Source organism: Neolamprologus multifasciatus, chromosome 5, assembly GCF_963576455.1.
Source record: "Neolamprologus multifasciatus chromosome 5, fNeoMul1.2, whole genome shotgun sequence".
Lineage (NCBI taxonomy): Eukaryota > Metazoa > Chordata > Actinopteri > Cichliformes > Cichlidae > Neolamprologus > Neolamprologus multifasciatus.
Window position 1 is genome coordinate 29,185,729 of NC_140443.1, and position 23,975 is coordinate 29,209,703.

The 23,975-nt window shown below is 41.1% G+C and overlaps 1 protein-coding gene across 3 annotated transcripts in view; it reads left to right on the forward strand.

Moving 5' to 3' along the window:
* dnah1 (dynein, axonemal, heavy chain 1) overlaps positions 1-23,857 on the forward strand; it is a 28,904-nt gene extending 5,047 nt beyond the window's left edge. For 2 of the 3 annotated variants that reach the window (XM_085158680.1, XM_085158681.1), the window contains exons 13-78: positions 759-955; positions 1,096-1,318; positions 1,490-1,609; positions 1,700-1,782; positions 1,874-2,015; positions 2,414-2,569; positions 2,666-2,864; positions 2,980-3,233; positions 3,450-3,662; positions 3,751-3,915; positions 4,014-4,135; positions 4,360-4,465; positions 4,560-4,739; positions 4,817-4,957; positions 5,080-5,243; positions 5,361-5,474; positions 5,546-5,734; positions 5,826-5,931; positions 6,080-6,193; positions 6,288-6,437; positions 6,876-6,962; positions 7,070-7,256; positions 7,331-7,422; positions 7,498-7,652; positions 7,736-7,913; positions 8,003-8,197; positions 8,296-8,415; positions 8,495-8,653; positions 8,778-8,876; positions 8,962-9,102; positions 9,213-9,373; positions 9,449-9,606; positions 9,844-10,017; positions 10,417-10,595; positions 10,901-11,131; positions 11,313-11,509; positions 11,688-11,823; positions 11,980-12,188; positions 12,267-12,438; positions 13,037-13,228; positions 13,332-13,442; positions 13,593-13,778; positions 13,889-14,080; positions 14,204-14,371; positions 14,476-14,667; positions 14,900-15,031; positions 15,228-15,353; positions 15,463-15,582; positions 16,197-16,346; positions 16,445-16,605; positions 16,793-17,018; positions 17,164-17,359; positions 17,471-17,622; positions 17,708-17,908; positions 18,023-18,163; positions 18,615-18,773; positions 19,296-19,427; positions 19,563-19,733; positions 19,879-20,058; positions 20,286-20,462; positions 21,083-21,253; positions 21,437-21,567; positions 22,166-22,310; positions 22,611-22,817; positions 23,002-23,236; positions 23,642-23,857. In XM_085158680.1, the coding sequence (XP_085014806.1) occupies positions 759-955; positions 1,096-1,318; positions 1,490-1,609; positions 1,700-1,782; positions 1,874-2,015; positions 2,414-2,569; positions 2,666-2,864; positions 2,980-3,233; positions 3,450-3,662; positions 3,751-3,915; positions 4,014-4,135; positions 4,360-4,465; positions 4,560-4,739; positions 4,817-4,957; positions 5,080-5,243; positions 5,361-5,474; positions 5,546-5,734; positions 5,826-5,931; positions 6,080-6,193; positions 6,288-6,437; positions 6,876-6,962; positions 7,070-7,256; positions 7,331-7,422; positions 7,498-7,652; positions 7,736-7,913; positions 8,003-8,197; positions 8,296-8,415; positions 8,495-8,653; positions 8,778-8,876; positions 8,962-9,102; positions 9,213-9,373; positions 9,449-9,606; positions 9,844-10,017; positions 10,417-10,595; positions 10,901-11,131; positions 11,313-11,509; positions 11,688-11,823; positions 11,980-12,188; positions 12,267-12,438; positions 13,037-13,228; positions 13,332-13,442; positions 13,593-13,778; positions 13,889-14,080; positions 14,204-14,371; positions 14,476-14,667; positions 14,900-15,031; positions 15,228-15,353; positions 15,463-15,582; positions 16,197-16,346; positions 16,445-16,605; positions 16,793-17,018; positions 17,164-17,359; positions 17,471-17,622; positions 17,708-17,908; positions 18,023-18,163; positions 18,615-18,773; positions 19,296-19,427; positions 19,563-19,733; positions 19,879-20,058; positions 20,286-20,462; positions 21,083-21,253; positions 21,437-21,567; positions 22,166-22,310; positions 22,611-22,817; positions 23,002-23,236; positions 23,642-23,763 (10,644 nt within the window). In that variant the 3' untranslated portion in view covers positions 23,764-23,857. Of the gene's footprint in view, positions 1-758; positions 956-1,095; positions 1,319-1,489; positions 1,610-1,699; positions 1,783-1,873; positions 2,016-2,413; positions 2,570-2,665; positions 2,865-2,979; positions 3,234-3,449; positions 3,663-3,750; positions 3,916-4,013; positions 4,136-4,359; positions 4,466-4,559; positions 4,740-4,798; positions 4,958-5,079; positions 5,244-5,360; positions 5,475-5,545; positions 5,735-5,825; positions 5,932-6,079; positions 6,194-6,287; positions 6,438-6,875; positions 6,963-7,069; positions 7,257-7,330; positions 7,423-7,497; positions 7,653-7,735; positions 7,914-8,002; positions 8,198-8,295; positions 8,416-8,494; positions 8,654-8,777; positions 8,877-8,961; positions 9,103-9,212; positions 9,374-9,448; positions 9,607-9,843; positions 10,018-10,416; positions 10,596-10,900; positions 11,132-11,312; positions 11,510-11,687; positions 11,824-11,979; positions 12,189-12,266; positions 12,439-13,036; positions 13,229-13,331; positions 13,443-13,592; positions 13,779-13,888; positions 14,081-14,203; positions 14,372-14,475; positions 14,668-14,899; positions 15,032-15,227; positions 15,354-15,462; positions 15,583-16,196; positions 16,347-16,444; positions 16,606-16,792; positions 17,019-17,163; positions 17,360-17,470; positions 17,623-17,707; positions 17,909-18,022; positions 18,164-18,614; positions 18,774-19,295; positions 19,428-19,562; positions 19,734-19,878; positions 20,059-20,285; positions 20,463-21,082; positions 21,254-21,436; positions 21,568-22,165; positions 22,311-22,610; positions 22,818-23,001; positions 23,237-23,641 lie in introns of those variants that run through there. The other variant, XM_085158679.1, reaches the window with a different exon arrangement.
* The last annotated feature ends 118 nt before the right edge of the window (positions 23,858-23,975 follow it).

A 23,975-nucleotide genomic window follows, 5' to 3' on the forward strand; every position in this document is an offset into this window, starting at 1 on the left:
TATGAAAGTGTAGTGTTCAGGATTAGTTTTCCAGGCTTCTTCAAGGACATTCAAAGCTCCTTGGATGTGAGCTGTCTTTCGTTTCATGACAGAGTCTCCACTGTGTCTTACAGATGGACACTCACTCCATATGACCTGTTGTCACTGATTTTCAGTCCAGTTCTTTTATAATTCAGCATGCCTCAGCCTTTTCTCCCTGTTTCTCCTTGACAGCCACCCTTCAACTTAGACCATTTCTGATGAAGCTAGATGGATTAACTCAAGAGCCAGATATATTTCTCAGGTCCTGTGTCAGATCTTTGTTGTATTTTTACCTATTTCTACATTACGTGACTTTCAGATACTGTTTATCTGCTGTAGATAGAGTTTTAAGCCTACCGTTTTTTCTTTTGTCCAACTTTTCATTGATTTGACTTGTGACAATAAATGCCTAAAGATACAATTTAAAAGTGGACCTTTGCAGCCTTTGAGTTAGGCACCATTTCTATGTTTGAATTGTTCTCTGAAAATAAGTACTAACCCTAAAATTTGTAAAATAAAATAAATAAATAAATAAATAAAAAGCAGCCAGTGTCCAAAGAACTTTGAAAGACCTTCAGAAAGCCTGGATAACTATTGCTCAAGACTACTTTGGAAAATCAGAAGAAGGTCTGGCTCCTTGGAAGTAAAATGCAAAGAAATGGGGGTATATACTCTTATAATGATGAATTTTGAAAGTGACACTGATATTTGAATAGTTTTGCATGTGCCTGTACCAGTTTGTGTTGCAGAAGTTATTTATGGTTGGGGAGCCTTTACTTGAGTCAGTGCGTTTGGAGGAACCACAAATAACCGAACTGAGGGAGAAGATCCGTAATGTTCTAACACAAGCAACCATACCTCTCAGGGCTTATGCTGCTGAGTATGAGAAGTACTTAGAGCTGCACAATTTGGACATACAAGCTTACATTCTCACGTAAGTCTATGTTTGAAGTGACGTGCCCACTTTTCACAAGTGTGAGATGTGGGTCTGTTGGATATGTGGCCTATTACTGAATGAACTCGTGCTTTTCTTGTTTCTCTGTTTCTCTCATGTCCCCATCATTTGGCTACCAGATCTTGTGATGCAGAAATGACATCCCAAGAACTGAAAAAAGAGGTGCAGCAGCATCTCAAAGAAAAGAGAATAATTGAACAGTCCTTGCCATCCTCCCTAGTGATTGGTCCATTTCATGTTTGTGTTAATGGGGTACGCAAGTCTCTCTCAGAAAAGAGAAAAGAGTTAGCCATGGCACTACTTGACCACCTTGCTCTGAAGCTACGTATTCAGGTTGACCAGGTAAGGCTAAATATTTTCTTCTATTGAGAACATGAATAATAATAACTTTAATTGCTATTTATTTAGTCATTTATTTATTTTTATTTATTTTTAAAGACATCCTTAAATTCAGCTTGAAATGACATTTTTCTTGTTTTTCTCTTAATTTTTGGTTATTTTTTTTATGTGTAGGCATGTGAAGAATGTGAAATTATTAACAGAAAGCTACGTGAGAAACCCTTTGGCATCGAGGAACTGAGTGAAAAGAGGCAGTGGATGAAACAAATCCCAGAACAGCTTAAGAGTTACAAGGTCGAATGGGTGAAGTGGGTGTTTCTGTAGTACATATTAAATTAAGAATTACTTTATGAATCCATCCTTCTTTTTCTAATCTGCAAACAGGAACGTCTTGCCAAGAACTTGTCAGACTACGAGCTCATAGAAGAATTTTTCCACTCTCTTCCCAACAATGATGTCAACAAAAAGTAAGTGTATGATTATCGTTAGTTAAAAGGGAATTTGTTTTAGATACCTTGTAGGAGACTTTGTGAGATTTATAGTGACTTATCTGTGCAGGTGGAAAGCCATTGAATGGCCACAAAAGATAATCAACCAAATGGAACCAGTAGCCACCCAGCACTTGGAGGATGAGGAGTGCTTCCGCAAGATCCATCTAACCGAGCAGAGCAACTTTGAGGAGCATTTAGCTGATCTACAGGTCGACTCAATTGGCTATATTTTATACTTTTAGCTTTTCTTTCCAAGCTCCTTAGACTACGATGACCTGGATGACTGAGAACCTTCACAGACTCTTAGATGGAGGTTTCTTCCTGTTAAAACTGAGTTTTTTATACCAAATGTCGCCAAGAGCGTCTTCAAAGGGGGTCATCTGTTTGTTGGAGTTTTGTCTGTATTTTTGTAGGGTCTTTACCTTACAAAATAAAGTGCCCTGGAGCAACTCTTGTTGTGAATTGGTGCTATGTAGATAAAACTGATTTGAATTGTTTTTTGCTTTATTAAGCAGACACTTAGAACAGCGCATGTGTCCACTATATGACAGAGCTTCTAATTATACTGATGTTGCATGGTTCTAAAGTAGTCACTGTATGTTTCTAGATGATTGTTGCTAGGTTTGCGAGCCATGGAGGCATTGATCATGCCCATGAGATGGCCAACAAGGTCAGGCAGAGCAGCAAGCAACTTAAGGAGTGCCAAACTATGGCCCAAACTTACAACAACAGGGAACGCTTGTTCGGCATGACAGTCACAAATGTAAGTAAAACAGTGGCTCGGGTTAAAGGATTTTTGTGTGATTAATTCAAAAACTAAAGAGTATCTATTTATTATGGGCATTAATGTTTATTACAGTATGACCGTGTGCAGAAGCTTGTAAAAGACTTCCAGCCTTATAGAGATTTATGGACCACCACCTCTGATTGGCTAAGCTGGAGTGAAAGCTGGTTCTGTGACCCACTGTCTTCCATTGATCCTGAGCAGGTTGAGCACATTGTCACTGAAGCCTACAAGACCATCCACAAATGTATTAAACAGTTCAACGACATTCCTGGTAGGTGATACGTGTATTACCATTTAAACTTCACAAAGCTGTGCCTTCCATTTCAAAATATGACTGACATTGTTGTTTTTTAATGGGCTTTTCTTGGTGTCTTACACAACTCTAGACTGCCAAATGGTGGCAAATCTAATTCTCAGCAAGATTGAGGACTTCCGTCCTTATGTCCCTCTAATTCAGGGACTAAGGAACCCAGGGATGAAGAGCCGCCACTGGCAGATGCTTTCAGAACGCACTCAAATTAAAGTCATGCCTAAAGCCAACTTGACCTTGTCTCACTGCCTGGAGCTTGGCCTACAGAAGTACGTGGATGACATAGCTCAAGTGGCCGAGGTGGCTGGGAAAGAATACTCTATTGAACAGGTGCTGCTGAACAAGAATCCTTGTTTAAACTGTTTCATATAGTGTTTGTAAAATATTTTTTATCATCTGCAAAATGTAGTTTAGAATGGGATGCTTCTGCTGTTTTAAAGCACTAGGGACTCTACTCATTTTGGCTATGTACACTGTCAGTGTGTGATTTTTTTTTTAGCTAAAACCGATGCTGCTTCCTCTTTTCTCCCATACCTTTTCACCCAGGCCCTGGATAAGATGGAAAAAGAGTGGTCCACAGTAGTCATTGATGTTTTGCCCTACAAGAACACAGGAACTTACATTTTAACGAGCCCAGATGAAGTGTCTCAGTTGCTCGATGACCACATTGTCATGACACAGAGCATGTCCTTGTCACCCTTCAAAAAAACATTTGAGGCACGAATCAGCTCCTGGGAGAGCAAGCTCAGAATGATTCAGGTGCACAACATAGACACCTATCAGCTGTTGGAAGTCTTGTGATTTATGTTTCTCATGTTGTGCTGCTGCCCTCTTTTGGTGTATACAGGATGTACTGGAGGAGTGGCTGATGTGCCAGCGTTCGTGGCTGTACCTAGAACCCATATTCAGTTCTGATGACATCAATCAGCAGCTGCCTACAGAAGGAAAAAGATACCAGCAAATGGAGCAAAATTGGAGGAGTATTATGAAAAGTGCCTTTAATAATCGAAAGGTCAGAGAGAGGCTTAGAGTTCTGTGTGGAACTAGAGAATACTGGTGGTTCACAAGTTGCTGTGGACTATATATGATTGTTTTTGTGAATGTTTCTAGGTGATCGAGCTGTTTCCAGATGCTCATCTACTAACGCAACTTAAGAATTGTAACGGACTTTTGGAACAGGTGCAGAAGGGTCTCAGTGAGTACTTGGAAACAAAACGAAGTTTATTCCCCAGGTAAGACACAGACAAAATGGATCAGCATTAAAAATATATATATTTTTTAATTAATTGTTTATTTTTTTAATTTTATGTGAAGAGCTTTTGTAAATCACATATTTCCACATCCCAAACAGTGAGGAAACCCCTCAAAACTGCCTTTTCCTGTTTCCTGTTATAAAGATTTTGAGTGTAGGTAACAAAGTAACTGTGTTTGATGCACCCTAAATATTTGCTTGTAGGTTTTACTTCCTGTCAGATGATGAGCTCCTGGAGATTCTGTCCCAAACCAAAGATCCCACTGCAGTTCAGCCACACCTGCGTAAATGCTTCGAGAATATTGCACAGGTTTGCTTTGGCTCACTATTACATGTTAAGACAACATGTGCAAAACATGGCTAAAGTAGTTAAGTAGTGAAGTTGGATTTCTATCGTTTCTTAGCTTCAGTTTCAGTCAGACCTGCAGATCACACACATGTACTCTGGAGAAGGGGAACAGGTAAAACTGTTCTCTCCAGTTTGTCCTACTGGTAATGTGGAGGACTGGCTGAGGGATGTGGAGAAGTCTATGAAAGCTACTTTAAGAGATAACATTGACCGGTCACTCAAAGACTACCATGAGGTACATGAACCTGAATTTTATTGTTTTTCACACGTAATAGGCATTTCAATAAGATGCTATGTGATTTCTTTTCTCAGCAACCACGTGTAGAGTGGGTGTTATCATGGCCTGGTCAAGTGGTGATAGCAGGCTGTCAGGTCTTCTGGACCGCTGAGGTGTCAGACGCTTTGGAGCAGAGAAACTTAGCCACTCGTCTTTATCCCCAACTACAGACACAGGTGTGGATGTGATTTAGACTAGCCAGTCAAAAATATTGCCATTTTATTGCTCTCATTGCACTGAACACTGTTCACACGAGAGTCTAACAACATTGTTAACATTCTACCTTTTTTTTGTGAAGTTGGGGGACTTGGTGAAGCTTGTGCGAGGACAGCTCTCCAAGATGCAGCGAGCTGTGCTGTCTGCCCTTATTGTCATAGAAGTCCATGCTAAAGATGTAGCAGCCAAAATGGTGGAGCAGGAGGTCTCAAGCATCAATGACTTTGAGTGGATTAGCCAACTAAGGTTTCCTTCTTATTTTGCTGTTGTTTTTACTTCTGAACTTTGGAGTTCCTTCATGGGGTAAATGTGAAACATTGTAGGTGCAGAAGGAGTGTTACATTTATGCGATGCTGTTTGTAGATACTACTGGGCAAAAGGTGATTTGTACATCCGCGCAGTGAATGCAGAATTTCTGTATGGCTACGAGTACCTTGGTAACTCTGGGCGGCTCGTCATCACTCCACTCACTGACAGGTAAAGGTTACTCTACCCTGTTTTTAACTGAATATCATTCACCAATTTGAACACTAATCTGGCTTTTTTAGATGCTACTTGACCCTGACAGGAGCTCTGCACCTGAAGTTTGGAGGGGCACCCGCAGGTCCAGCAGGCACAGGAAAGACAGAAACAACTAAAGACCTTGGAAAGGCTCTGGCGATCCAGACGGTAGTTTTCAACTGTTCTGATCAGCTGGACTTTATTGCAATGGGCAAATTTCTCAAAGGACTGGCCAGGTAACAGCTTGTTGGTATGACACAATGATTCAGCTGTTACAAAATGTAGCACCGTACATTTGTGATTCCTTATCTGGCTCACACTTTGTAGCTCTGGTGCCTGGGCCTGCTTTGATGAGTTTAATCGTATTGATGTTGAAGTGTTGTCCGTGGTGGCGCAGCAGATCACCACTATACAAAAGGCCCAGCAGCAACGGGTGAGAAGCTGATTGCACTTTTTTACACTTTCACACCCCCCTACCTACCAGCTACAGATTTAAGTATCACTTAAATATGTATACATATATATTACCTAATTCTTTTTATAAGAGATAATTATGCATGTTATGTATGTTATTTTTTTAGGCAGCGAGGTTTGTGTTCGAGGGGGTAGAGATCCCTCTTGTCCCCTCTTGCGCGGTATTCATCACTATGAATCCTGGTTATGCTGGCCGCACAGAACTGCCTGACAATCTCAAGGTTTGACATGATAACTCGAACTTAAGTAATTGTGTCATTGTAACACCGAGGATAAGCTGATGAGGTTCAACAAATGAGATCACATCTTCCACAGGCCCTGTTTCGTCCCGTGGCCATGATGGTCCCTAACTATGCGATGATAGCTGAGATCTCCCTATACTCATTTGGCTTCAGTGATGCCAAAATTCTCTCCAACAAGATCACAACAACTTTCAAACTCTCCTCTGAACAGCTGAGCTCTCAGGTATGAACTCAGAGGACTCTTCATACCTCCTCATAGATGCTATAAATGGCACCACCAGTGTCATTTACAGCAGAAAACTGAATCAATTGTATTTTATACAGAATCTGCCACAGTTGGGAGTGATACACTACTCTCTACCAGTGAGCATTTTTATCACTCATTGGTAGAGAGTCTTCAAATTTTCTGCTTTTTTCTGGTAATTTTTTGTGGTTTGTGTAGTTTTGCTTTAATATTGATGTTCATGTTTGTTGTTTACTAAATGATGAGAACAGCTAACTAAACTGCAGTAAATCTGGTCAGTTTGAACAGAAATTCATTTTTGTTTTTATTAGTTTTTGACTTTGTAAAATTGGCAAATAGGACATTAAACTGTATGTACAGTCATAATGTTACAAAGAGTTGAACTCTGTGATGACCTTTGTGTTTTGTCCTGTGAAGGATCATTATGATTTTGGTATGAGAGCTGTTAAGACTGTGATCTCAGCTGCTGGAAACCTAAAAAGGGAAAATCCTAACATGAACGAGGTGCCCTTATTTTTCTCTTGTTTGTATCTAGAAGTAGATTTGTGAGCTGTGAAAAATCTTTTGATTACAAATTTAAAAATGATATTATTTTACAATCTGTCCTGTAGGAGCTGATTTGTCTTCGGGCCATTCAAGACGTCAATGTACCAAAGTTTTTACAGGACGACCTGAAGCTCTTCAATGGCATCGTGTCTGATCTTTTTCCCAAGATAAAACAGGAGCCGATCAATTACGGCACACTGGAAGAGTCCATTCGTAATGTCTGCACCGCGAAGAACCTCAAAGATGTCGATGGTCAGTGTTTCTAAAACTGTTTCTTTTGTCTTTATTTTTGAGTGAGTTAATAACAGAACTGGTGGGCATTCCAGGGTATATTAATAAGTGTATTCAGCTGTATGAAACCACTGTGGTGAGACATGGCCTGATGTTGGTGGGACCTTCTGGATCAGGGAAAACCAAAGTGAGTCATTTTCATGTTGTTCTTGTGTTTAATATTTCTGTGTTACTTTATCTTAATAAACACTGTGCATTTTAGTGTTATGAGATTCTAGGTGCAGCAATAACAGCTCTGGAGGGCCAGCCCTCTGTGAGCGGTGGTGTCTACGAGGCTGTTCAAACATATGTCCTCAACCCAAAGTCAATTACCATGGGACAACTTTATGGAGAGTATGAACTGCTCACACATGAGTGGTAAGAATGCCCCATCTGACACGATTTATGGAGGAGTTTAAAAAAAAGGCACCAACATTTTGGCTTTTTTTCCACCCCTGTAGGACAGACGGTATCCTCTCGTGTCTTATTCGCCAAGGCGTAGCATCTATGGACCAGAAGAAAAAGTGGTACATGTTTGACGGGCCAGTGGATGCTGTGTGGATTGAGAACATGAACACTGTCCTGGATGACAACAAAAAGCTTTGTCTCAGCTCTGGCGAAATCATTAAGCTCACCGACGTAAGATGAAGGTTTCGTTTTCCCAACCTTGGGTTTTCAGTCAGTCTGTTATCTCTTCACCAATTTTGTTTTGCATCTTTCTCGAGTAGGTAATGACCATGATGTTTGAGGTGCAGGACCTGGCAGTTGCATCTCCAGCTACAGTGTCTCGCTGTGGTATGGTTTACTTAGAGCCAAGTATTCTGGGACTCACCCCTTTCACAGAGTGCTGGCTGAGGCAGATTCCTAAAGCCCTGAAACCATACAAAGAGATGCTCAGCTCTCTGTTTGACAGGTTTCTGCAGGTAAAAGAGTAGTCAACATAACTGAGACAGTACAATATTAAAGCTTCTGGCTGTTACAGTGTTTATAAAAACAGTTTAATTCTCTGTATTTTATTCAGGACTCCATTACATTTGTCCGCACTTCAGTAAAGGAGGTCATCGCATCTCTGGACAGCAACCTTACCTGTAGTCTGCTTAAAATGATGGACTGCTTTTTCACTCCCTTCAATATTAAAAAGGTTTGTGTCAATCTTGGCTGTGTCAGAATGTCTCTTATAATACTCATCCTTCCCTCACAAGTCTTTCATTATTGTTTAGGGTGAGAGACCACCACCTCAAGCGAAATTGGACCATCTAAAGGAGCTGATTGAGCCTTGGTTCTTTTTCTGTCTGGTGTGGAGTGTAGGAGCCACAGGAGATGCAGCTAGTTGCCAGCGCTTCAGTGCGTGGCTCAGAAACAAAATGGCAGAAGAGAGGGTCAGCTTATCATCTTTGCTTTGGCATCCCAGACACATTGAATATAAATTAAGTATAATATATGTCCACTGGATAATTTTTGACAGCAGTTTATTTCAACATTGTAAATGTATTTCTCCTTCAGATCAACTTGTGTTTTCCAGAAGAAGGCTCGGTGTATGACTACAGACTTGATGATGGAATAAGGAATCAGGATAGTGACGATGAAGATGAGGGAGGAAAAGTAAACGAACAAAAATTTTTGCATAGATGTTCGATGAAACTATCGATTCATTTTTTGCTGAGTCAGCCTTTTTTCTGTACTATAGGTCCAGTGGGTCAGCTGGATGAAGTATGCAGAGAGTGTAGTAATCACCCCAGAAACAAATTTTTCAGACATTATTGTTCCAACTGCAGACACAGTGAGAATGTCTTTCCTGTTGGATATGCTTTTAAACAACAAGAAACCCGTGAGTGCAGCTTCCTGTGATTAAAGTAATTTTTAAGGTTTTCAATGGGAAGTTGAAAATGTTGAAAAGATTAAAACAGTTTAATCTGTTTAATGTGTGTGTGTTTCCAGGTGCTCTGTATTGGGCCAACTGGCACAGGAAAGACCCTGACCATGTCAAATAAGTTGTTAAATAGCATGCCTGCTGAGTATATCACACACTTCCTCATGTTCTCTGCCCGCACTTCAGCCAATCAGACTCAAGATTTCATTGACAGCAAAGTAGACAAAAGGTACTACATATTTTCAGCAAGGCAACAATATCGCTGAGCCTCGCCCTTTGATTGGTGCATGTGCTTGTGTGTCAGGTGGAAAGGTGTGTTTGGACCTCCAATAGGGAAGTACTTTGTATTTTTCATCGATGACCTAAACATGCCCATGTTGGAGACCTATGGCGCTCAGCCTCCCATTGAACTGCTGAGGCAGTGGATGGACCACGGAGGCTGGTACGACAGGACTCAGATAGGTGAGAGCTTTCAGCCTATTTCATGTTCTCACTTTTACTGTTCCCTGGAATATTTCTGTGTAAACATTTGAACCTTTTAGCTTCATTTTGTATTAATTGCCTAGTTGTACCATCTGAGGGCATTCTTACAACATTGATCGTTCATGTTCCAACACTAAAATTTGTGTTTTATTTCAATATTTTGGATCAGAAATGAAGCGTTCATAGTATTGAGGTTCTCTTTATGTTTGTATACAGGGACTTTCAGGCAACTAGTGGATATCAATTTTGCCTGTGCCATGGGACCCCCAGGTGGAGGGCGAAACCCGATAACTCAGCGCTTCACACGCCACTTCAACTTCTTGTCCTTTACTGAACTGGATGATGCCAGCAAGAAAAACATTTTTTCTACCATTCTAGGAAGTTGGATGGGTAAGCAGAACTACCGAGTTCTACCACTGGGTTTGAATTTAAGACCACATGTTAACGTTATGTTAGTGAATGCAGGATAGATATTAGCCTAAAAACCTTTCTGGCTCATTATTTGTTCTCTTTCACATGGAAATATGAATAAAAAGGAACCAGGCAGTGAGTTTAGGGATACAGAAAATGGAAATGTTCCTAATACTCAGTCAGTTTTATACGCGTGTTTCTTTAATACAAAAAGAACCAAAGTGTTTTTGAATTATGGTCAGGTAAAACAGCTCAATTGTTAAATGGAGGATTTTGGAAAAAACAAACTTGGACCAGTGCTTTGTGAAAGTCTTCCAATCTAATGCATTTCTTTATTTCTCTGTGTGTCTCTCTATCTCTCTCTTTTTTTCCTATCAGCACCCGTACCAACAATCCAGCCACTGAATGAGTCTCTTGTAGATGCCACTATCCGAGTCTACTCTACCATTACCTCCCAGCTGCTCCCAACTCCAGCCAAATCCCATTACACTTTCAATCTCAGAGATCTATCCAAAGTCTTTCAGGGCATCCTCATGGCTGAAGCTAGAATGATAGAGGTAAGTCTGACATGATTAGTTATGTTGGTAGTTATGATTAAATAGTCATATTTATAATGTTGAATACATGTAGGTCTATCCTTTCATTTCCTAATGTCACATGACTTTACTCTTTACTGTAACCAATGAAATAAGTAACGTCATTACATTATAGCACTTTAAGATCGACCTGCAAAACTCAGACGACAGGACTTACAGATTTGAGCGGAGCATTAATAATTCAGTGGCAACTGCTGAGATTATTTTAAAATCCCAAGTCCAAAGTTAGCTTTTTTGTTTGGGTTTTTTTTGCTTGTTTATTTTAGGATAAAGTACAGCTGCTCCACCTGTGGTACCACGAAAGCTGCCGGATTTTCCAGGACCGCCTGGTGTGTGACGAGGATAGAGAGTGGTTCAAAGGGGTCCTGAAAGACTGCATTGAAGAATTTGACTGCTGCTTTGAAGAGGTTGTCCCCTGCCATCATGTTTTGTACGGAGATTTCATGGATCCCAGAGCTGACCACAAAGGCTATAAACCCATAGATGACAAAGAGAAGGTGAGCGTTGTTACTCCAGCCTTAAAAATTGTTTTTCGGTGGGGGATTTTTTTTTTCTTTTCACTTTTTCAAACAGCTGATTTATAATCATGGATCTTTTTCTGTTGGCCTCATGAATGTGTTTTTGTCCTTTCAGCAGAACTGATTTTAATCTTGTTTTTCTTTATATGAAATTGTCTAGTTGGTAAAAGTAATGGAGGAGTACATGGAAGACTACAATCACATCAGCATGACCAAGATGAAGCTGGTGCTCTTTATGGACGCCATTGAGCATGTGTGTCGTATCAGGCGGATCTTGCGGCAGCCCCTAGGCAATGCCCTGCTCCTTGGAGTGGGTGGCAGTGGACGCCAGTCACTCACTAAGCTGGCCTCTTATATGTAAGATTCCTATCATTCTTATAGCTGAGATGTATTTGAGATGTAGATTCAGTAACATGAAACTATCAGCATTTGGTTGCTTTTATTTTACATTAAAGTTTAATTGTTATAGAAACATGGAGAATGTGCTCCAATCATGTTGTGGCTCAGCTTTCACAAAGCATTTGTTCATACTCAGATCAGAATATGAGTGTTTCCAGATTGAGCTCTCTAAGAACTATGGCCACACTGAGTGGAGAGAAGATATTAAAAACATCATGTTCAAGGCAGGCCTCCAGAACCAGCAGATCACCTTCCTCTTTGTAGACACACAGGTATACTGCCGCACATTCTTACCATCTGATATTCTTGACTGTATAATAAGCTGAAGAAACTACATGTGTGGATATGTACTTTTACTTCCTACGCAAAACCCGAGTCAATTTTTAAACTCACTGTTAAAAGTTAACTGTTAAATGTCCAATCACCAGATTAAGAGTGAGTTTTTCCTGGAGGATATCAACAGCATTTTGAATAGCGGTGATGTGCCCAACCTGTATACATCAGAGGAGCAGGAGCGTATCCTGATGGGAATGAAGCCAGTGGTGCTAGACCTGGGCCACCAGCCAACTAAAGCCAATCTTATGGCTGCCTACATCAGGAGAGTTCGCAGCAATATTCACACTGTTCTCTGCATGAGGTTAGTAACGCTGAGTTTTAATGTGTAATCTCCCTTTCCTGCTGCTTATATTTCCATTCTTCTTTTTTTCCACTACAGTCCCATCGGTGAGGTGTTTCGTGCACGAATGAGGCAGTTTCCTTCACTGGTGACGTGTTGTACCATAGACTGGTTCAGCACTTGGCCAGAGGAGGCTCTCCTGGCTGTGGCCACATCATTTCTTAGTGAGATACCTCAAGTGGAAGCAAACCCAACTGCCATGGGGGGACTGGTGAGAATCCTGGATTTTGTGTCTATGCATGTAGACAAAGCCAGAAAGCACTATGTTCAAAGTATATGTAATAAAAATAAGACATTGTAGCAACCATGGTGATAGCTTTCACACATTTAAACATGAAGCCAATTTGCCACTGGTGTTAAGTTTGAGAGTTATTCCCTATATAGTCAGAATCTGTCTTTATGCTTCCTTTTTTCACATTAAGGGCCAAATAAGTTTAAAAAAAAAAAAAAAAAAAAAACCTGCTCTGTTCTAAAATCCTTCATTATTTGCAACTATGCACAAAATTGTTCAGACCTAAGAGATAAAAATGAATTGTTTGGAAATTTTAGGGAAAATGTACAGTAATCTGAAAAATGACTCTTAAACTGTTACGGGTTTGTGTTTTGCTGTGCAAAGAATCTGCATTTCTGCTTCTGCTGTTTGGATTTAGAGCAAATGTAAAAGTTTCTAATGCATTAATATACACAAAAAGCAGCTTCCAGGTCTCTACAACACAGTTTTATCCTTTGATTTTGTAAGGTGACACAAATAGCTACACTAGTGACTATATATATATTTTTTCCTAACTGATTTTTTTTTTTTTTTGTAGACAACAATGTGTGTGAGGATTCACCAGATGGTGGCCAGGAAGAGTGAACAGTACATGGCTGAACTATCTCGACGCAATTATGTCACACCTAAAAGCTACCTGGAACTGTTCAAAATCTTCTCAGATCTCATTAGATGCAAAAAACAAGAGCTGTCTGGTGCTCGACAACGCATGAATACTGGTCTGGAGAAGGCAAGACATTGCATAATAACAAGAAAATTTATGGTTCACGGTTTAAATTCATGCATTTAATGAGAAGTCTTAGTTGAATGTCTGTTATATGATGGTCCTGTAGCTTCTTAGCACTGCTGAAGGTGTGAGTAAAATGCAAGAGGAGCTGGAGACCATGAGACCTCTTTTGGAGGAGGCTGCTAAGGACACTAAAGTTACCATGGAGACCATAAAAGTAAGAAAACATTAATGTAGTTTTCTTGACCACAATGCAGTCAGAGTTAGAGCAACCAAATCTGGGACCAGTTTCTTTTGTTCAGCATTGTATGAGGTGTGTATGCTTTGTATGTGTATGTTGAGTGTAATTCTTACTCTACATTACTAGAAAGACACAGTGGTTGCAGAGGAGACCCGTAGGTCAGTGCAAGAAGAGGAGGCAAAAGCTTCAGAGAAGGCCCGTGTTGCAGGAGCCATTGCAGCAGATGCTCGGAGAGACTTAGACGAAGCTCTGCCAGCCTTGGATGCTGCCCTGGCCAGCCTCAAGTCACTCAACAAGAATGATGTCACTGAGGTCAGGGATTTTGATAATTACTGGCTAAGATATTTATCACATATCAGATATGTGCAGATGTACAGTATCAGTATCTTTTTAGTTGTTTTTTGTTTGGGGGGTTTATATAGGTGCGAGCCATGCAGCGACCTCCTCAAGGTGTAAAGCTGGTTATTGAAGCAGTGTGCATTATGAAAGGCATCAAACCCAAAAAGGTACCTGGGGAGAAACCTGGCACCAAGGTTGATGACTACTGGGAGCCTGGGAAGGGTCTGCTCCAGGACCCTGGAAAGTTTCTGGAAAGTCTCTTCAAATATGATAAGGTGTAGTATGTATTGACGAGAACGTTATTGTTGACTTTCTCAAATTTGAGTTTATGCTTCAAGTTTCAGTGTTTGATGCTTGCAGTGTATTAAAAGCAGCTTTTTCTGCCTCCTATACTGCAGGATAACATCCCAGATAATGTGATCAGCTTAATCCAGCCATATATAGATAATGAGGAATTTCAGCCAGCTTCCATTGCCAAGATTTCCAAAGCTTGCACTTCCATTTGCCAGTGGGTGCGAGCCATGCATGCATATAACTTTGTGGCGAAGGCTGTGGAACCTAAAAGGGTAAAACTGTGTTAATTATTTATGTGTGACATACAATAGATATAGTAATATGTCTTTCAGATAACACAGTCATCAAAACAGTAAATGTGTAAATTTGCGTGCAGATAGCTCTCCAGGCAGCCCAAGAGGACTTAGCAGAAACCCAGAAAACTCTGGATAAAGCCAAAGAGAAACTGGCAGGAGTTGAAGCTGGGATTGCCACTTTGCAGGCCAAGTACCAGGACTGCCTAGCTAAGAAAGACGAGCTGGACAATAAGTATCAACTATGTGAGGCTCGCCTCGTCCGAGCAGACAAGGTCAGACAACCGGGAGAAAAAATTAGCATTACAGTTACAACCCACATGGCCAAATCAAGCAGTTAGAAACAACACATTAACTTATATAGTAATGCAATTGTTTCAGTCTATATACTAAAACTGTTTGGAACATATACATAAATATGAAAAAATAAAACAACAGAAAGCAGAAAGGTTTACGGTACCAGTTACTATGTGTCCTTAAATGTTAGTCTGTTTTTATATTTTCCAGCTTATTGGTGGATTGGCAGATGAAAAAGTGCGTTGGAAGGAGACAGTACAACATTTGGATTACATTATCAGTAACGTAGCCGGTGACATGCTTCTGTCTGCAGGATATATTGCATACTTGGGACCCTTCACTGTAAGTTTATCATAATAAAATGTTGCACTGTATCTGTCTATATTCCTCATTTTAGCATGTCTCCATCTGGTCCTCTGCCACAATACAATATACTGTATATGCAGTTATCAATGAAGCATAATTTGTGTGTTGATTATTTTTGTTTTTGTTTTTTTGTTTGTTTGTTTGTTTTTTGTTTGGGGGGGGGGGGGGTCAGGGAGAGTACCGAGCAGCCATGGCTAAAGAATTGCTGAAAGGTTTCAAAGAGCTGGGTGTTCCACACACTGATGAACCCAACCTGGTCAGCACTCTGGGAGATCCGGTGAACATCCGCACCTGGCAGGTTGGAGGCAATTTATTTATAGGAGTGACTTATTTTGTTTTTCACCCTTTCTGGGTTAATTTGACTTTTTATTGTGTTAATGTTATTTTTTATTTCTTTGTGCCTGTAGATAGCAGGTTTGCCCAAGGACAACCTTTCTGTGGAAAATGGTGTGATTTCTCAGTACTCTCTGCGCTGGGCCCTCTTCATTGATCCTCAGGGACAAGCAAACACATGGATTAAAAACATGGTGAGGTCAAACTGTGCTGATTATGTCAAAACTTGAGAGAAGAAAAAGAGCAGTATTTGGATATACACTGCCCAAAGAAGATAAAGGAACACTTTAACATACATTTAACTATACAGATATTTACTTGGGATTGTGTTAGGAATTACACGATGCCACATAGTTTGATGGAAATGAAAATGATTGACCTACAGAAGGCTGAAAAGATAAGAAGGGGAAGATGTCAGTGGCCTCTACCTGTAAAATTATTGCTGTTTTTGCCTCATTGACCCTCCAGTGTACCTGTTGTTAGTGTCATTAACACCAAAGCAACTGAAACTGAAACTGACCCCAACTGCTACTTAACTGACCACATCAATATCCCATAAGTTTAACTATCTTGATGCTATACTCTGATTAAAAAGTTTTCCTTTAATTTTTTTTTAATGTGATATGTAATTATATGATCAAGCGTCAGTATCATAAAGTTTCTAGTGCACATAATTAATATGTTAACAACAACATCACAGGTACCTGCAGTGATGTGTAACAAACTCTGGACATATTATTAACACATACATGCTTAAATAGATTTTTGATTTACTGCTTACTCATAAATGTTTCCTGTGGTCACCCAGGAAAGGGACAGTGGGTTGGAGGTTGTGAAACTCAGTGACCGGGACTTCCTGCGCAGGCTTGAGAATGCAATCCGCTTCGGTAAACCCTGCCTCTTAGAGAATGTGGGGGAAGAACTAGATCCTGCTCTAGAACCTGTCCTGTTACAACAGGTGATTACTCACACACCTGCTGCAAAGAAATGGTTCTTTTTATTTCAGTGTTATTCACCTTTCTAACACACCACTATGTTTATCTCACACCTATTAAGACTTTTAAGCAGCAAGGCCATACTTTACTGAAACTGGGCGATTCACTCATCGACTACCACGAGTCTTTCAAGATGTACCTCACAACCAAGCTGCCCAACCCACACTACTCTCCAGAGTTTTCTGCCAAAGTCACACTCATAAACTTCACCCTATCACCCAGGTAACACACATTTTAATTTTAGTATCTGCTGTGATTATAATTTATTTAGTCCATAACTGAAAAGATTGGCAGGATGTTAAAATGTAATTGCTTGGACATTGTCCTGACTCCTGCAAACTTGTTTCTGTTAGTGATACTTACTCATGCCGTCTGAATTTGTGGGACTGTGCATTCTATTTATATTCAGTGGTCTACAAGACCAGTTGTTGGGGATGGTGGTGGCTAAAGAGCAGCAAGACTTGGAAGTTGCAAAGAACCAGCTAATCACCAGCAATGCCAAGATGAAGCAGGAACTGAAAGAAATTGAGGATGAGATACTGTTCCGACTCAGCTCCACAGAGGGCAACCCTGTGGACAATGAGGAGCTCATCCGAGTGTTGGAGGCTTCGAAGATCAAAGCTGGAGAGATCAAGGTCAGGCAGTGGAAAAGTTTTGTGTCCAATATTGTATAAGTGTTTAAATAATTTTCTTTACACCCTTGTTCATAAAATGTTGGTGATGCATCATTAAACTTTTAAGCCACATTTGCTCTGTTTTCGATGTCGGGGTTTCTGGCAGGCTAAAGTGAAGGCAGCAGAAAAGACAGAGCAGGAGATTGATGCTGCCCGTCTGGAGTATGTCCCTGTGGCTGTGCGTGCACAGATCCTCTTCTTCTGCGTGTCAGATCTGTCCAATGTTGACCCAATGTACCAGTACTCTCTGGAGTGGTTCCTGGGAATCTTTTTGTCTGGTATTGCCAACTCTAGAAGTGCAGGTAGTCAGCAAGATTATACACTGAACTACATGTGTGAAGATAACAAAATCACAAGAACCAGATGTGAACAATGTTATGGTAGCACCTTTTTTCTTGACATGTTTCACACAGACACAGTGGAGGAGAGAATCTGGAACATAAATGAATATTTCACCTTCAGCCTCTATGGTAATATATGTCGCAGCTTGTTTGAGAAACACAAACTGATGTTTGCCTTTCTCCTGTGCGCTCGCATCATGATGAACGACAACAAGATTGACATGGTGAGTAACGGCAAGAAGGGGATCTGTCATCTTCTTTAAGCAGCCTAAATACACGTGATGAAGCTGCATCGCCTCCTTTTGACAGGTCGAGTGGCGCTACCTGTTGTCTGGAGGAATGCCTGTCCAACAGCTGGCCAACCCAGCAGTAAGCTGGCTGTCAGAACGTGCCTGGCAGGACATTTTAGGCCTCAGCACTCTGAAAAATTTTTCTAACCTGGCGCAAAGCTTCCCTGAACATCTGGAGGGCTTCAAGAAAATTTTTGACAGTAGCCAGCCTCACAGGCATGTAAAGCCAAATACCGTGCTAACACATTCACACTTTGCACCTTTATTTGTATGTTGCAGAAGCTGTGAGTGTCTAACAAGCTGTGCTTGTGTCTGTATATTTGCCTAAAGGGAGCCCCTCCCAGGAGTGTGGGATGTCATCCTGGACTCTTTCCAGAAGCTGTTGGTCCTGCGCTGTCTGAGGGCTGACTGCCTCATTCAAGGCCTGCAGGACTTTGTTGCTGCTGAGTTAGGACAGCGCTTCATAGAGCCTCAGGTAAAGTACTTCCCCCTTCTTAAAATGCATAGTAAATCTCAGTTGTGTGCAGTAACATGACACTATGACACAGTATGTGATAACATCATTTGGGTGGCTGTAGCTCAGGTGGCAGAGCAGGTCAGCCACTAACCAGAAGGTCAGTGGTTCGATCCCAGGCTGCCTCCTGGCTGCATGCCAAATATCCTTGGGCAAGATACTAACCCTGTGTTTGCCTACTGGTGGTGGTCAGAGGGCCCGGTGGCGCCAGTGTCCAGCAGCCTCGCCTCTGTCAGTGCGCCCCAGGGCAGCTGTGGCTACAATGTAGCTTGCCGTCACCAGTGTGTGAATGGGTGAATGATTGAATGTAGTGTAAAGCGCTTTGGGGTCCTTAGGGACTGAGTAAAGCGCTATACAAATGCAGGCCATTTACCATCATTTATGGCTTATTTCTCTTTCCATCTTTCTGCAGACATCAGACCTGTCTGTCGTCTTTACAGAGTCATCTTCCTCCACTCCCCTCATCTTTGTTCTGTCCCCTGGCACCGACCCTGCTGCTGACCTCTACAAATTTGCTGATGTCATGCAATTCTCCAAGAAAATGAGCGCCATCTCTCTTGGCCAAGGCCAGGTCAGTTTTAGAAGGGGGGCCTGGGAATTCTCACTCTCTCTAACACACACACTCTCTGACTCACAGGAATCTGCTGTAAATCACATTTTCACTGAACCAGGCCACTGTCATTTGTCTTGGTGAGAATGAGAATGAGAGCACCTCTGTGCTAATTGTTTTCACTATTTGTGACCATTCCAGGACAATGTACTCTAGGGGCCATAAATGAGCTTAAGAAGCTTGAATGATAAATGCAGACTCAGTGTCCAAAAACCTTAAACCGTGCTGGCAACATTCTTCTAGCAGCACACTTTAGCCGTTCAATAGACATTAGCATCACATTACTTGCAATTACGTGATCTTGGCTCGTGTCAGGCTTTTTGTATCCCCCCTTCTCAATTTCTGTCTGCATTCAACTGAGTGTCCAAAACCTTTCAGCTGTAGGGAGATGCACTGAGGCCCACAATCAAAATATTATTTATGAGACTAGCTTCTCCAATAATGATTAAACCTATCAGAAATGCTGTCATTTGTGTGATTCAGGGCCCCTGGGCTGAGAGTATGATGCACGATGCCATGGAAAGAGGTCACTGGGTTTTTTTCCAGAACTGTCATCTGGCACCCAGCTGGATGCCTACCCTGGAGAGACTTATTGAAAACATCAACCCACTAAAGGTGACAACAAGAGGACACAAATATAAACCAGAAGCAAAACAGATCCTCAGTGTGTATATGTTAGACTAGCCAAGGACACAGAGCTTTTTCATCCTTTATATTCCAAGTGAAAAATCTGTCTCTTTTCCTGTACAGGTGCACGAGAACTTCCGCCTGTGGCTCACAAGTCTTCCCAGCAATAAGTTCCCGGTGTCTGTTCTGCAGAATGGTTCCAAGATGACCATTGAACCTCCAAGAGGCATCAAGGCCAACCTACAGAAAACCTACATGAGGCTCACTAATAATTTTCTCTCCTCTTCCACCAAGGTCTGTCTCAAGTACTTCTAGTGTCTCTCATTGGTTTTCCATATTTAGCTCCTGCTGCTTTGGTTTGACAACATATAGTAAAGTCTTCTCAAACCAGTGTGTAGATTTGCTATGAATGGTTCCTCTACTCTTCTTTCTTCTCTAGACAGCAGACTTTAAGTCTTTGCTGCTGTCTCTCTGCCTGTTCCATGGAATTGCTTTGGAGAGACGAAAGTTTGGCCCTTTGGGCTTCAACATTCCCTATGAGTTCACTGATGGCGACCTGAACATCTGTATCAGCCAGGTCAAAATGTTCCTGGATGAGTACCAGGACATCCCATACAAGGTGGAGGCAACACTTCTGTCTCTGTTTCATTACCTATTTGAAGATGATGTTTCAAATTGCTCCTACTTATACATACTGTTTCTTACAGTTATAAGAATGTTTCTTACAGATAGTTGATGTAAAAGCTATAAGCAGAAACACAGGCTATCTAGGAAAGACGCCTGTGTTCTGCCTGTGCCGAGCATGTTCATTTGTCTGTCTCCCATTGCTGTCCTCCACCTGTCCAGGTTCTAAGATACACTGCAGGAGAGATTAATTATGGTGGCCGTGTGACAGATGACTGGGACAGACGATGTCTGCTCAGTGTGCTGGAGGACTTCTATTGTCCTGCTGTCCTCAGCAGTGATCACGTCTACTCTGCATCTGGAGTCTACCGGCAAATCGACACAAAACTGGATATCAAGGTTAGATAAACTCAGAACTCTCTGTTTACTATACATAATTTTGAGTTTATAACAGGCTATTGATTGTGAGACAAGCAAAGTATAAAAGGCAAGTGTGTGCCTTATCAGACTTAAATAGGGGCATATGTTTTTTTAAAAAAACAGAAAAGAGTCATGCTATATGCATTTTTTGGAAGTAAGGCTGAGTTAGCCAAGCCTGGGGGGAAACATCAGTCATGTAAAACACCATGAGTCACACAGCCATCAAATACAAATCAGTCATAGAGAACAAAAGTTTCCACAGCTCAGAGAAGTTAAACTATCACAGGAGTTACTGTGCTGCAATGTCACAGTGTGTTTCCCTTTGTGTGAGTTTGTTCTTTAACAAGTTCACAACAATAGAAACTGTTTTCTCTCTTCTTGCTGCAATTCCCAAACAAGGAAATATAACAAGAGAGGTTGTGAGTATTTGCCTGCAGTAACACAGATTGCAGAAAAGCCTGAAAGCTTGTGATTTAAGCTTAGACTAGAAATGCAGTCCAATCAAGACATTTTGTTAAAAATGCTGTAAAATGTTAACTCTGATCATGTCAAACACTGACTGCTTGACTGACTCGCTGTCATGGCAATTGTGACCCTAGGGTTATTTGGCATACATTCGTGGTTTGCCCATCAATGACACACCTGAGATCTTTGGTCTCCATGACAACGCTAACATCAGCTTTGCTCAGAATGAGGCCTTTGGCTTGTTAGAAGCTGTGGTTCGTCTCCAGCCCCGAGCTACCTCTGCTGGGGGCAAAACTCTTGAGGAGGTACCGATACAGATTCATTTGTCTTTAGATGTCTTTATTATTACTACTAGCATCATGTTATTGATTGCTTAATAATTCAATTTAGCACTAATTGTTATTGATTGCTTTGTAATTAAATAGAGTTTGAGAGGTGCGGGGCATGTGGTGTGTTGTCTATGATCTGTGTTTCTTTCTTCGCTACAGATAGTGGAGGAGATAGTGGCAGGCATCGTTGAAAAGATCCCTCCTCCTTTTGACGTTGAAGGAGTGATGGAAAAATACCCGGTGCTCTACGAGGAGTCCATGAACACTGTGCTCATCCAGGAGGTCATCAGGTAACATTAGGCTATACTATTAAACAATTAATTACATGGTTAAAAAAATGTCATTCCACTCTGATCTTCATTATAAGGGCAGCGTGGAATGGCAAAAAGGGTTTTTTAAAGAAACACCACTCAAATAGATATCAATAACTATGTAATCATACTTGTGTATGAGCTGATTTAGCTGGCGTCAAAAATTTGTCCAGAGTGAGTCTGGAGGCTGAAGGTCCCAGAATCCGACTTAGCATCTCCCGAGCCATTCATATTGATCAACAAACTTTTTTTTTTTTTGTATATATAGAGAGTAGAAATATTTTGTCCATTAAGTGAAGGTTTTTTGTTATCATGAAGAAATTTGAGGAGGAATGAAACATACGGGGTCATTTCATCATTCCTCTACAAGGTGAATGCTTATCTGTTTTTGTGGAACTATGCACAAAAAGAAATTTTTGCACATTAATCAACCTGATCTGGGAGTGTCTCATTACCTCACACATATTAGTAGATTTCTGGTAAGTCAAGTCAGAAAATTGCGTTTTACTCAAACTGTGGGCATGTGGTTATTAGTGCTTTAGTAACTTGTAATTATGGTTTTTTTTTTATCTTTCAGATATAACAAGCTGCTGGAGGTCATCTCTCTGAGTCTCAGAGATATTGTGAAGGCTTTGAAAGGTTCAGTGGTGATGTCATCAGCGCTCGAGCTTATGGCCCGCAGCTTATTCAACAATGCGGTGCCTGATATGTGGAAAGCCAAGGCAAGGCACACACAGCTGTTACTTTACATGTGACTCACTTTGTAGCAGGGGCTGCACATGTGAATGTATTCTCCTTTTCTCTCTCTGTTGTTATCTTTTTTTTTTCTTCAAATTTTTGTATCACTAGATTGTGCACACTTGTGACTTGAATATTTGAAATGCCATTTGACTGGGCAGAAAATCAAATAAAGTTTTGGTGATATTTCTGTTGTCCTCCTAAAATGTAATAATGTGCTTTCTGAGAATGCACAGAGCATACAACCAATACAACAGTTTGACTCCGCTGTTCTCGTTCTTCAGGCCTACCCGTCTCTGAAGCCTCTGGCCTCCTGGGTGTCAGACCTGCTTCAGAGGATCAATTTCCTACAGAGATGGATCTCTAACGGCATTCCACCTGCGTTCTGGATTAGCGGCTTCTTTTTCCCGCAGGCTTTTCTCACCGGAACCCTCCAGAATTATGCCCGTCGCTTCGGCACCTCAATTGACACGATTGGATTTGACTTTGAGGTCAGACCGTAGGCTGCCTCACTAGCAGCAATGTTTTAAAGAACAGTCTTACAGATTTAGAACATTGCTTTGTATCTGTATGTATATAGAGTGCTATATTCATAATGACTTTACCCCCCCCCCAACCCTAACCCAGGTTTTCACTGATCTTGACCTACTTTTTTTGTGACGATTTATCCTTCAGGTATTAGTGAAGTCAGTGTCAGAGATAACAGAAACACCAGACACAGGCTGCTACATTCACGGTCTATTCCTGGAGGGGGCTCGCTGGGATAACAAGGCAGGTCAGCTCGCAGAGTCCAGACCCAAGGAGCTCTACACCCAAATGGCCGTCATCTGGCTGATCCCCAAACCCAACCGTAAACCTCCAGCCTCAGGGATCTATGTATGCCCTATCTACAAGACACTCACACGAGCTGGTCAGTATATAGAGGAGTGATATAGATTAGTATAGAAAGTATAAGAAATAATATAGATTAATTAGAGTTTTTTGTAAATTTGTGGGGAAAAAACAAAAGAAAAGTCCATGTTTGTGAAACTCTGGCTCAGGTTATGATCGGTAGTCAGTAGGTGTGCCGTCATAGGTTTGTGCGTATCTCTGTTTGCTGGTTTTATTACTCACCCAAAATAGACTCCAGTGAGGGTCCAATTTCATGAAGCATCTGAAAGTGCTGAAAGTGCAGCTCAGTTTTTTCCACTCGCAATGCCAACGTCTTGGCACCTTAGGCTGCTCACAAATCCTTCCCTCAGTGTAGCGATGAAAAAACAGAAATGGTTTAAAACACTTTTGTCTTTAAGTCACTGTGCTCTGTGTGCTTTTGCAGGGACTCTGTCCACCACCGGCCACTCTACCAACTATGTGGTATCATTGGAGTTGCCAACACATCACACCCAGAGGCACTGGGTCAAACGGGGTGTTGCACTCATCTGTGCACTGGACTTCTGAACCAGAAATTAGTTATATTAGTTATTGCTATTAGTTATTGCTGTTAATTATTGGTTATCTACTTTAATCTATCTAATAAACTGTTCACAAGCAATATCCTCTGTGTTTATTTACCATCACTAAAATCACTTGGTAATTGGATCCTTTTTTGTGTGTATTTTCTGCACAGCCAAATATACAATTATTGTGTTATTACCACTGACTAGTTTCAC